The sequence below is a fragment of the Cygnus atratus genome, chromosome 3 (genome assembly GCF_013377495.2).
Source record: "Cygnus atratus isolate AKBS03 ecotype Queensland, Australia chromosome 3, CAtr_DNAZoo_HiC_assembly, whole genome shotgun sequence".
Lineage (NCBI taxonomy): Eukaryota > Metazoa > Chordata > Aves > Anseriformes > Anatidae > Cygnus > Cygnus atratus.
The window spans coordinates 593,810-607,389 of record NC_066364.1 but is presented as its reverse complement, the minus strand read 5'-3'; the positions used below and the strand labels follow the sequence as shown (position 1 = coordinate 607,389).

Sequence of the window (13,580 nt, the reverse complement as noted above, 5' to 3'; positions counted from 1 at the left end):
CTTGGGGTGCAATTGTGAGCCTGTGGGATGTGGGTTTTGAGGAAGATGCTTTAGGTGAGAGTGTGGGGAGTTTGATGGGGTGTAAGAAATGGTTGAAGGCATCAGCAAGGGAAATAGTTGGGAGATACATTCACTACTCTTAAGTGAGTATAATTTAAAATTAAAGATAACAGGAGAGTGTGTGAATAAAATATAAAAGACATCTTTGTTTTGGAACCCAGCTATGGAAGATGCTTCTCTCTTGCTGTTGGCATGCAGATGGTCTGGGGCTATTGCAGAACACAGAGGGTTTGCAGGTACCGCGCTCTGCAGTCTCATCCTGGCAGCCAGCAAGTGCCTCGTGGTGCTGCTGTGTTGGAACAGGCACGGAGACACAGGGCCTGCGGGCAAGATAGCTGTGTTTAATCCTGATGCTGCTTTAATGGTGTTCTCTAACCTACCTCTGCTGTGAAACGTTTGGTCTACCTTTAAACTGCTTCTCACTTCAGCTACTTTCATCTTCTCTGTAGCTTTTTCCTTTCTCAAGCAGTGCTTCTTCAGGTTATCTTGTGTGCTGCCTCTGGAGTAATATTTCTCTGTCCAGTTCTTCTTCCCTCCAGTTCACGATGGGTTTTCCAATAACGTTATTGCCATCTAGCTGCTGTCACAGGGTTGTTGGGTCCAACAGAGTAGCACTGATACAAACGCTGTGCAAGGAAGGGGAACGGGGAACAAAATGGCCCCATCAGCAACGCCCAGCAGGCAGAGCAGGTCCAAAGTATTGCACTCCAGCTAAGGATTTGGATTTGTTCTCTATCACATTTCTCATCACATTCAAATCCTTCATTTCTCCCTCAGTTCTTTTTTTTACTCCATTTTGCCTACGCTTACTTTTTTCTAGACACAACAGACTGGCCGAGGCTGGGACCTCTGAGTCTGTCTGGTCCCATGCCTGCAGGGTGCCCAGCACCATGTCCAGTTGCACGTTGAAGCTCACTACAGATGGAGACTCTCCAGCCTCTCTAGGCAACCTGTGCCAGTGTTCTGCCACCCTCACATTACAAAAAGTATTTCTTTTGTATTGATTGAATTTTAAATTTTGAGCCTGGGGCCTCTGGGCCTGGCCCTGGGCACCGCTGAGCAGAGCCCAGCTCCGGCCTCTCCGCACCTCCCTGCGGGTACTGACGGCCATGGGGGAGCTCCCCCGGAGCCTCCTCTGCTCCAGGCCGAGCAGCCCCAGCTCTCGCAGCCTCTCCTCACAGCACGGGGGCTCCGGGCCCGGCAGCACCCTGGGGGCCCCGGCCTGGGCTCTCCGCGCTGGGCCCAGCTCTCTCTGTGCTGAGGGGGGCCCAGGACTGGTCCCAGCACTCCAGGTGTGGCCTCACCAGCGCCGAGCAGAGGGGCAGGATCCCCTCCCCTGCCCTGCTGGCAGCTCTGTGATACTGATGCTTTCATTTTTGTTCAAGTCTTTGGTTTTCACACTTGCATGTGTTTGGTGATGTGTGGACAGACACATGACAGACACACTTACTCTCCTCATTCAGAACTCTCTTCAGACTGACTGACCATTTAGACTGGTCTTGCTGAGTCCCGTCTTCCCTACGCCCGTTAAGATTTTGATTTATTTTTTTTTCCCCAAGTAACTTAGCAGCAGCATACATATTCAGACAGCTTTTATTACTGCTGTCTTTCTGAATCCACTTTGCTGGCTGTTCATTCCTCCCTTCCTGTATCTGCTTTAAATTCAAGTTTTACCAGGTAATGCTTTTTTTTATCCCTGTATTCTCTGCCTTAATGATGAGCATCCAGCATGCGGCTGGTGTTGGACTGGTTCCCTGTTATGTTTCCCTGCATAAACGTGTGATTTTCATCTTAGATATAGGTCCTGTCATCTTTCCTGCATATGATAGCTGGAGGGTAGGGGTCTGAAGAAATTAAAAGGCTGTTTGCAGTTTTCAAGTAATGTGGTGGTTTCCCAGTGACTTTAAATCTTTAAGACAGATTACATCACTGTCTGAACAGCGTGCTGTAGGTCAGTCAGAAATATGGTTTTGATTCAGAAATTACTGTGCTAAATTTCATTTCTGTTTTATGCAGAGAGTGGTGGTAATTATCCTTTTTGACCTTAACATCTATTTAAATCAATCATGGGGGAAAATAACGTGACAGAAAACAAGAGATCCATCTAGATTATGTGCTGGCAGCTCTTACTGAAACCTCTTTCCTTACTGAGCGGCCAGAGCAGCAGCGTGCAATTTTGTAAGGATTTGCAAAGTTGTGAGCCATGACATTAGAAACTTGCAGGGATTTCTTGCTGTAAATTTCAGGATTTTTAATAGATTGTCTATTTTACTTGGCTTTCCTGGTAGGTTTTCAGAAGAGAGATTAATTTAAGACACCAAAAGCACCATTTAAATACTTCATTAATTTATTGAGCTCCTTATAAAGCTGCAGAGCCAAGAGTTACTGCATAAAGCTTGACAAGCAGCACTTCAGACATCAGACTCTACATGGCTTGGAGGAACGATTAGTCATAAAAAGGGTCACACATTTTTCTAATAACCTGAGAGCAGAGGTTGTTCTCTGGCTCTTTTCTTCAGCCCGCCGGTGTTCCTCTCCTCTCCAGCTGTACAGGAGCCAGCCAGCCCTGCAAGCCCCGCGCTCCTGGAGGCGCAGGTACGTGCCGCAGCCCCAGCCACCGCAGGCACCCAGCCGAAACCTTTAACACCGCAGTTACAGCGGGACAGGAGGGATCGTCCTGCTGCTCAGAGCGGCTTTGTGCCCATTCCTCCGACCTCATTCTTCCTTCCCACTTAATCTCGCTTCTCTTTCTCCCCCAGAAGGAGCACGTTAGCTTTATTTCTTGCTGCCTTTTGACTATTGCTTTGCATGGTGTCGTCTGTTTTTGTGTATGGTGGCTGTCGCTATATGGAAAGTGTGAGAAACATGCTGCAAGATTACATTTTCATGCTACATTAAAGAATTCAGTCACAGCTTGTGGCTAACTTGGGGATGAATAGGTGTTACTTTATCCTGAATACCATCTTCTGAAAACTAAAAGATTCTATGTATATAGCATAATTATGAGTTTCTGCTTCCAGACTTGTATTCGTTTTTAAACAAAGTGGAACAAGACGAGCCCTTGGTGGTGTGTCTGACTGCTGTCCGGCCAAGTTAAGGCCAGGTGTAATGCTGGGGGATGTCTAAAAATTGTCTTGGAAGATGTAGATATGAATCAAAGGGTAGGATAAATATAAAGCTGTTTTGTAAAGGAGCTTTTTGACAGAGAACTTTCCCAGACTTCAGGCTTTAAAGAAACTCTGAGAGGGACACAGCCATGGCTGTGCTGGCGGCAGAGCTCCCCAAGTGCTCCTCTCCCCCCGCCACTTGCTCCCGCGACAGCCAGCTGTGCCTGTGGTTGTACCAGCACCGCTGGCCGCGACGTTCCCTGTGCAGTCCAGGAGCTGATCCAGGATTGTTTTGTTCATCAAAAAAAGGGGGAAAGGAGGGAGGGTGGCATGGTGGTGTCAAGAGGCAGCATTGCTGCTTCTCTGTGCTTGGGCTGCGTAAGTATATAAGTATTTTTGCTGAAATAAGTGTCTGATTGTAGAAGGAATACCTTCAGGTTCCTGAATATGTTATAAAACAATCATTCCGTACTCACGTAGACAGGGGATAAAAATAGTTGACACGTCTATGTTGAGAACAAATCGTGTCAAAGAATGGAAATTGGATGGTACTGGGTGGGTGGGTGGCCTCAGGAAGGAGGGGGAAGCATTAATTTAAAATGCATTGACTCATAAAGCTTTTGACACTCTCCCATATGGTATTTTCATAAATAAACTAGTTAAATGTGGACTGGTTGAAACTACTGTTAAGTGGGTGCAACAGCAGTTGAAAAATCACAGTCGGAGAAAGAAAATATCAATATTTTCCTACCAAAGAGGGAGCACGTGTCAGGTAGGATCCCACAGGGGTCTGTGCCGAGTTCAGCCTTACTCAGTTTATTTCTTGACAGCTTGCATGATGAAATAGGGAACACGTGTACATAAATTCTGTACCAACTCTATGGAAATTCTTCAGAGGGCAAGCTTCTAATTCAGAACAGTCCTGTAAATCAATAAGATGAAATGAGTAAAGACGGCTTCAAGCGACAGAAAATAAAATAAAAAGCATGAATAAGAAGCAGAGAACGGCAGACTAGACATGCCTATTGTTGAACAGTATCTGGGGAATTATAATGGATTAGAAGCTGAATGCAAATGAACAAAATTACCACAAAAAGAGCAAATAGTGTGACTGGGGGTTGCTGTAAATGGAGAGCCATACCTAGCACACCTGAGACAATTACTCGGTTGGCTCTTGGGTAGCAGGGACTTGTCACCCGATGTGCTTTAGGACAGCGTATGCTAAGGAGGCTGCAGACACACTGCAAGTCCCGAAGTGACCAACAGCACTGATGTGACCTTCGGGGGTGGCTGGAGAAGTGTCTGCTGGGGCAGGGCGCCGGGGGCAGCCCTAGGGGGCGAGGGGCCGGTGGGAGGGCTGTGCCCACATGGGGAGGGCAGGGGCACCGGGGTTGGTTCTCTGTAGTGGAGATTCCAGGTCAGCGGTGGACGCTGCAGGTCCAGAGATTTGTTAAGTTCTGCTGATACGGTTCGACCAGGTTTTGGGGGACAACAGCACCCTTTAGGAAGAGTTTAGGCAGGAATCTGCCATCTCATCCATTTGATATCCCCTTTGAGGAGAGGGGTGGACTGGACACCTCCAGGTGTCCTTCCCATTTGACAGATCTAGTAAATTAATTGCCAAGCTGCAGAGCCATTCTGATTTTCTTCAGTGTAGGCGGTGCCTCGGTGTTTTGTGTGGAACAGCTTCACCAGGAGCCCAAACATCCACCTTGTGTTCATTAGCAAGGGAATCCCAGGATCGCGGAGCAGTTTGGGCTGGCACGTCCCCCCCAGTGCCAACCCCTGCCCCCAGCTCCATCCAGCCTGGCCTTGTAGGGCTGGAGACCTCAGGACATAGGAGATGTGATTCCAGGTCCCTGCTGGCAGAAGAGAAACTAAAAACTGTGGCTGTCGTGGTGTGGGTGAGTCGTAGGCCCTGCCCCTGGGAAGGGCAGGGATGCGGTACCATTCTGGGCACTGCTATTGCCAGTTCTGTGGTTATCTTGTTGTTTCCGTAGCTTTTACTGTTCACGCATGGTAGTAAAACATTTTGCAAATGTCAGAATAAACAGCGTTAATTTCCTAAGGTTTTGTTACTCTCATTTTACTTAAAGTTACTCAGCAAATCCTGTTCGGATTCATGATTGGCTTGGGCTACTCCAAAGCTGCCCGTTGGCATCTTCTGATGCATTGAAAACAAAGACGAGAGAAGCAAGGAGCAGAACTGCATTTGGCAAGGCCAGAGACCTTGACAAGACCTAATCACCCTAATTTGCCACAACCCTAATCAGCAGCGTGGGAGTGTCCCTGGGGCGTCCTGGTGGCTGGTGACCAGGAGCTGCGCCGTGGTGCCATGCTGCGGGGCCTGGCCGGGCGGCCTGCAGAGAGAGCCAGAGGTGGCAGGGAGGGACAGAGCCATGCTGGGATGAGCAGAGCCACGATGCTGCTTTTTGTCAACCAAAGCAACGAAATGCCTTGGGTCATGCGCTTGTAGCACAGCACTAGTTCATCGGGGTACCTAGTGCCTTCCAAGGGACTTGGTGGCCTTGGTAGTGCTAGGCTGATGGCTGGACTTGATGATCTTAAGGGTCTTTTCCAACCTAAATGATTCTCTGATTCTGTGACTTACACCTCAGAACACCAGAAATGTAGAGGCTGAGGATTAAGTACACTTAATCCCACTTGGGTGGGATGGAGGAGCCAAGGGGCATACCAAATAATTGTGCACCTCGACTGAGGCCAGCATGAAAGCATATATGCCTATATCCTAAAAACGGATGTGTCCGTGATGTCCTGTCAGTAGCTCTGACACTTATTACTTCCACTTTTTGCTCTCTGCACCGCTGCCCAGCTGTAAATCACTGTGCTGCGGCTGCTTTGAATGAGCACTAATTACTTTTTACAGACTTTCCAGAGGTGATATACTGATGAAGTTTGCAAAGAATTAAGCTTGCCTGTAGTTATCGCAGGCTTTCCCAGAGGATCTGAATTCAGTAAAAGGCAAGCCCTTTGGAAAAAAGAGCTGAAGATGCGTGTCAGCATAACCTAAATTCTGCTTTCCTCAAATAATCAGCCAGCATTTCCATGATGTCTCTGCCCTAGGGGATGAGTGCAGGCTGCCCTCTGCAAATAGGGCAGCACATTCAGCCGCTGGGGTGCTAGGACAGTGGATACAGGTGTAATGCTTTTTGTTGAACCGCAAGTCTGTTCATGAGTTTTGCAGAGCAGGGTTACCTGCACTACATTTATATTTTAATACTTTTGCTCTATGAAAGCAACATGCATACCTAGAAAATTTTTACGATACCTGGTGCAACTCACAGGGTGCTGTTAAGCCCTGTGCTTTCTCCTGCCCACTGCACTTAGCTGTTCATAGAGCCATAGAATGGTTGGGACTGGCAGGGCCCTCAGAGCTCCCCCAGTATGACCCCTGCCCCCAGCCCAGGCTGCCCCCAGCCCCATCCAGCCTGGCCTTGGGCACTGCCAGGGATGGGGCACCCGCAGCTCCTCGGGGCAGCCTGCGCCAGGGCCTCGCCGCCCTCAGAGGGAAGGATTTCCTCCTAACTTCTAATCTAAATCTTCCTGCTTTTAATTTAAAACCCCTTGTTCAGTCACTATCTGCCTATGTAAAAAGTCATAGAATCACAGAATGGTTTGGGTTGGAAGGGACCTCAAAGCCCCCCCCCAAGTTCCAACCCCCTGCCATAGGCAGGGATGCCACCTGCTAGATCAGGTTGCTCAGGGCCTCGTCCAACCTGGCCTTGAACACCTCCAGGGATGGGGCATCCACAGCTTCTCTGGGCAACCTGTGCCAGTGCCTCACCACCCTCGGAGTGAAGACTTTCCTCCTAACATCTAATCTAAATCTCCCCTCTTGTAGTTTAAAACCATTCCCCTTGTCCTATCATTATCTCACTGAGCAAAAGTTTCTCTCTGTCTTTTTTACAAGCCCCCTTTAAGTATTTAAAAAGCCACAATGAGGTCACTCTGACTTCCCATGCAGTCGCTCTGTCACAGAAGGCCGCCAGATCGGTCAGGCACAATTTGCCCTCGGTGAAGCCGTGGTGGCTGTCCCACATCACCTCCTTGTCTTGCATGTGCATTAACATTGCTTCCAGGAGGATCTGTTCCATGATCTTCCCAGGCACAGAGGTGAGGCTCACCGGTCTCTAGTTCCCCAGGTCTTCCTTTCAACCCTTTTTAAAAGTGGGAGCGATGTTTCCTTTTTTCCAGTCACCAGGGACTTCACCTGACTGCCAGGACTTTTCAAATGGGCTAGAGAGAGGCTCGGCAACTCCATCAGCCAGTTCCCTGGGGACCCTGGGAGGCATGGCATCGGGCCCCACGGACTTGTACTCAGCTTCATCAGGTGGTCTCCAACCTGCTCTTTGCTTACAGCGGGAGGGACTCGACTCCCCCAGCCCTCATCTTCAGGTTCGGGGAAACAGAGACGTGTGAGGCCTGACTGGCGGTGAAGGCTGAGGCAAAGAAGTTGTTGAGTACCTCAGCCTTCTCCATGTCTCTCGTTACCGGTTCTCTGCCATTTATCAGCAGGGGGTACACTCTCCTTGGCCTTTCTTTGCTGGCCAATGTACCTAGAGAATCCCTTGTTTTGTTTTTTGCATCCCTTGCCAAGCTCATTCCACCTGTGCCTTGACTTTCCTGCTCCCACCCCTGCACACCCGAACATCCCTGTGCTCATCCCAGGCCATAGGGACACAGCCTGCGAACACAGCGGTGAGTTCTCCCCAGGTGCCCCTACTTCCCCTGGTGTCGCATTCATCAGGGCAGGGGGCTTCCTCCCTGGGGATCCTCCTCCTCCAGATCTTCTCTAATTAAAACTCTGGTTTGAGCTGTGTCTTTACTCTTGGGGCGAAGTCTGTCTCTTTTCCTTCTCCATCGTTCCATGCAGCTGCACTTAACGAAGTGAAGCAGCCAGCATGCATGTGTGTGGTTCCTGGTATAATATTGCCGTCCTGGGAGGAGGCAGAGAGAAGGCTGCCAGCATGTGCCTTAGTTTGGCAGTCTGTGATTTTCTGACGTTTGGAGGCTGCAGAGCAATGTTCTGGAGGGGGATGGAGAACCACCAGCAAGCTTCCTTGTGTTCAGAAATGTGAATGAAAAATCAGATAAGTGCTAAGAACAGTGCTCAGACTCATGTTAATTTAACTCTTTTTTTTTTTCCTTTCAAAACCAGGAATGCTAATCATCATTATAATAGCCATCATCAAACCATAGCCATTTTGAACTTACAGCATGGTCATTTCTGCTGGGCTTTTCCTTTTCACAAGAGCATGTGCGAGATGAGTTGTAATGAAAAAGGTCTCAGAATCTTAATTCTCGTGGTTGCAGCTATGTGCCAGCTAGAATGCTTATCTAAAATAAAGCTTTTCAGTACTTGCCAGTAGTCAGCCTTCACAGAGTGTAGATTGCTTAAAATTCTTCTGTGCAGTGGTTAATGTTAAGTCTCTTTCTTATTACAAACCCATTATTACAAAGGTTGCTCCTTGCCCGGAGGGCTTGATGTGGGTAATTCTGCTTTGTCTCCTTTTCATAAGGTCTTAGTCTCCTTCTGGCAGACTTCTCTGACATGTTGCTGCACGTAACAGGGAAGAAAAGAGTTTGTGTGTCTGAAAAATGTGATTTCTGCTTTCATAGTATCTGCATATTGATGCTGAAAGCAATAAATGCCATATTTGTAAAAGCTTCTGAAACAAATAGTTCCTGGACATGTGTGGAGGAGGAATTAACTGCAGTTTGTAAGTTGAAAGAGCAGCTTGAATACCTGACATAGACATGAAAAATGGAATTTCTCGTATTTCAGGAGGAAATGGATATTATGTTAAAATAATGGCACATCCACGAATGACTTTTAGGTAACAACCCGATCTTGTATCTGCACAGGACTGTTCACCTCCTGCTACAGAGTGGTGCTTTCTGTACACATGTGCCATTTCACGTGGCAGGACATCGTACTGGGGTCTGTAGGCAAAACTTGACGTGGATCTGGAAGAGATCTAGCACAGCAGAATTGGTGTATCACTCTTTGGGTTTGTGAATAAATTGTTGCTGCCTTTATGTGCAATGCCTGGGATTTAAAAAAATCATTTTGTTGTGTCCTTCCAGGGTTATTGAGATGCTGCTATTACAAGCGTGGTAGAAACCAGCATGTATTAATTGGACCATACAGACAGATAATTATTTATGTGGAGTTATGTCTGACAAATATTTCTTGCACTCAGTCTCTATTCATAAAAATATTCAAAAGTGAAACAGCTTTATTTTTATAAGTGCTCAAACCAAACAAACAGCAATGCTATGTCATTTAAGGAATCCCTGCTAGACGGTAGTTCTGTTGATACAAACCACTAATTATTTTGTTTGGTATCACTTTCCTCGTATTGTTGTTTGGTGGCCTGTTTCATGAGAGAAGAGAAGAAACTGGGTGCCTCCAGTTCTAATTTTAGACATAGTAATAAAGCTGCAACCCTCGTGGTTTGGCCTATATTCGGAGCTGTCTGACAGCAGAAAGGCAGTGGTAAGTTCTGCTCGGATCAGAGGCGGCAGGAGGTCACCCCAGCCTCAGTGGCCTTGGCTGTGCTTAGCAATCTGTTCCGGCAGTGGCTTGCTGAAGACCACGGCTGCTGGTAGAAATGTCACTGCTGCCATCAGGGACTGCCCAGTGCCTTGGGTCGGACGGGTACGGGTGGTACAGCTTTCCAGAACCTGCAGCAGGCTCAGGGAAGTTCCACATGTGTTCGTTGCACATTTAGGTACCCGAATGTTCTCCTAATCTGTGTTTTAACCTTTAGCTTCAGGAGCTGTTTTGTTTGTGTGACTTGCTGAAACATATTTACACTTTTAATTACTCATCTATTTATTTTAATTTCTAACCGTTTTTCATTAACATTCATTAGTTATTTGCTTTGTATTTACATATGTATGTTTAATTTTCGTATTTATGTATTTATGTTCTGTTTGCTCTCTTTTGCCTTCATCACTACTAGGTTACAGTGCAACCCGGATGCTGCCAGCCGATTAGCTGATGAGCATGCACTGATTGCAACCTATGTGAACCGGCTGCAGAGCGGTGCACGGTCAGTGTTAGGAGAGCGCTCCTGGAGCAGGGGGGGGTGCAATAATGCTGTTTCCTCTGGGAGTCACGTTCCAGTCAAAGGTGTTTGGGCTCAGCCAGCAAACACAGGGAAATACACTCAGTGTTCCCTGAAATCTTCTGGAACTGCCCAAGTATGTGTGCACGCACGCACAAGCATGCAGAGGGGAAGACACCAGCTGGGAAGTGGTCGCTGTGCCCAGTCCCACCCCGCTGCATTCGCTGTGCTAAGAGCCCCGTACACAAACTGGTTAACATCGTCCCAGGCGGGTAAGGTAAATGTTCTTTCCTGACCATTCTGGAATCTCGTTTTTCACCAGTAGGAAACTATCTAATTTCCACCGTAAGTTTTTTCACGGCCAGCTCAAAACCCTTAGTTTTTGTGCCGACATTATTCTGCAGCTCGAACTGTTCTTCCTCCTCCTCGTTGGTTATACTTCTCCGCCTCAGATGCACTCATAGGCCCATGTCCCACCCCGTCACTAGCTTTGCTTACCTGAGCTAACCAGGCAAGCTCTTTCAATCCCATCAATGTGGCCTGCGTAATATGGCAGTCTCTTTCTGTGCCTTTCCAAAGAACGCTAATGCTTTGAAAAATTCATTTCTTTTCTCTCAGCTTTAGTATTTGTGCACATTTGTATTTCATATCTGTGTCTGTGTAGAGAACTTTTACCCTAAAGCCCCAAAATGTAGCTCTCCCGTTTCATCACAGGACATAGCCAGGGGCTTTTCCGTATTCCACTTCTGGACCTAATTAAATTATACCTTTACAGAGCCAGAGTTGTGCTGGAAGGGAAAAGGAGGTTTAGTGATCTGGGGGCTATATGTAAGGGCCTTGCTTTATCCACGTTGTCATCCTCTGGATAACGTTTTTAGAGTCATATTTCATCACTCTGTCATGTAGAAATTTGTATTCTACTGCCATTTTGATGAAGTGCTTTCTGGCTTTCAAGAGAGAAAGTCAGTTTTTTTTCTTGACAGTGAGTCACTGTTGTCTGCTATCACCAGCTATTGTACTGAAAGTCCATAATATTGTTCACAAGACAACAAACCCAAGGAGTTTTGGACTCTCACCTTCAGCCAATTACTGTAACCACCAGTTTTGGAGATACAAAGAAGTTACTGCATCATGCAGAGTATAGGACAGAGTGAAATACTGGATGTAGCCAATAGTGGCCATGTTGCAACCAGCTGGAGTAGCGGCTTTCAGTCATTTAGGTCTTTGAATTAAAAAAATTCGCTTGTTACCAGAGTAACACTATACTCCTTGAAGGAGCCAAACATAAAGAAAATAGTTTTAATCCTGCTCTCTTTGTGGATGGGAGTGTCTTCCAAGTCAGTACAAGGAAATGCCTCTCCACATTCCCGATGAAATCTGTACTCCCTTGTCACTGCTTTTGATCTTTTTTTGATTTTTTTTTTTTTAGGGGTTGGGGAGAGGCAAAAAAATCTCATGTGAAAGAGTATCTTTCTGCTTTTGGCAGGCTGTATGGAGATTCTCAGTGCATCCCAGCCAGCCATTGCAGACCGTGCCCGTTTCTAACCAGGGGGACACCAGTAGGTCCCACGTCAGACAGCGCTTGCTGCAGCAGCCATCAGTGGCCTCCTCTCCTGTGCTCTCCTGTTTGCAGCGGCTCTGGGCTGCTGCTGGAGGCAGGCTGCTGGGCTGCTCTTCTGGCCCCGCTGCTGTTCTTACATTCATCATGGGCCTTCTCCTGCCAGGTCTTTGGGACCAGAGGAGACCACCAGAGCACCTCCTCAGATGTTTCACACCAGTTACTGCGGTGCAGAGCCTAACACCTTGTCTCTCTACAGATGTGGCTTTCAGAGAGCCCTGTGATGGAGAAGCTGCTCATCACACTGAAAATCTGTCCCAGTGACTAATTGTGCTTAAAAAAGAGCCCTACTGCAAATCTGTACTTATTTTTCTTCCACTTACAGTCGCTGATGTTGTGTATACTTACATTTGCTCTTTATCGTTGAGTATCTTTTCACGTCCTTCAGCCAGCCTTTGAGAGCCTTTAAGCCATGGCCAGCTCCATCCCTGAGATTTTTCATTGTATTAAGAATTATTTAATTCTCTGATGTCCTCCAACCAAAAAGTCCATCCAAGCTACATAAGGCTTATAGCAAACAGAGCTCAGTGGACTTCATTTATTTTACAATAATATATTTTTCTTTTTTTCTAGCGACTGTATTATTATGGTAGCTAAGTGCTTTTCAAAGAATTAACAGAAAACCCCACCCTAAAGGATGTGCCACAGGCAAAGACAGCTGCAGAGTGCAGCGAGTTGTGCAGCACACAGTTAGAAAGCTTACAAAGCTGATGAGCTTTATGTTATTACTTGAACAGTTGCTTGTTACATATTTCTTAATCTGGGCATTCATAACGTACATTCCCCTTCATTCAGCACGCCTGCCCCTTTCCATGATCTGCGTGGAGCCTCTATGCCAGCTCTGCTTTTCACCTGAAAACCATTAAGTGGCCCTACTGGAAGTGTCATTATTTTTATGTATTCTGTATTCTGCATTTCCTGCAGAATAGCTGGCCACCACATTTCTGTGTTTTACTTTTGGTCAGTTGCTATAGATGGACAGATGGCTAGTTAGATGCGTGGCTGCTTTGATTTGGTTTCCTTTAAAATACCGACTCTCTGAAACCACAGTTGTCTGCAGCACCACTGACTTTAAAGCAGAGTGAAAAGAGAAAATCACTTTCCTTGAAGAAATTCTATCCCCAAGATGCTTACTCTTGGGTCACCACTAGAATCACAGAATCACCTAGGTCGGAAGAAACATTCAGGGTCACCACGTCCAACCATCAGCCTTACCTACGAAGTCCCATCACTGAGCCATGTCCCTCAGAGCCACGTCCACACATCTCTTAAATGCCTCCAGGGATGGGGACTCCACCGCTGCCCTGGGCAGCCCGTTCCAACACCTCACCACCCTCTCCATGAAAAAATTCTGCCTGATATTCCATCTAAACCTCCCCTAGCACAATTTGAGACTGTTTCCTCACATCCTGGTTGGCACCTGGGACATTTGGACCTTCAACTCAGTGCTGGAAGAATAAACCAAGCCTTCTGCTTGCTGCCCTCTGCCCCTTCTCTGCATCGTGAACTCCGAAGCAGTTTTGTAAGGAGCCGAAGATCTCAAAGCTCCCACCGTGTCTGACCATCTCCTGCACCCTTTACCAGTCCCCCAGCCCTGGCCAGTAGTTGGGCTCCTCCCTTCTGAGCTCTGGGCTGCAGCCAGGGTTATTCTCCCGGTTTTCTCCCTTTCCTGTCCCCCTGAGAACTACAAGGAAGTGAATT

General features: G+C 47.2%; 1 protein-coding gene across 9 annotated transcripts in view; it reads left to right on the top strand.

Annotated features, from left to right (window-relative positions):
• Positions 1-13,580, top strand: part of DTNB (dystrobrevin beta) — a 199,798-nt gene that overhangs the window by 100,209 nt on the left and 86,009 nt on the right. For 7 of the 9 annotated variants that reach the window (XM_050710129.1, XM_035568287.2, XM_035568286.2 and 4 more), the window contains one exon: positions 10,157-10,246. The exons of the other annotated variants lie outside the window; for them this stretch is intronic. In XM_050710129.1, coding sequence (XP_050566086.1) covers positions 10,157-10,246 — 90 coding nt within the window. The remainder of the gene's footprint in view (positions 1-10,156; positions 10,247-13,580) is intronic. 9 annotated transcript variants of the gene reach the window in all.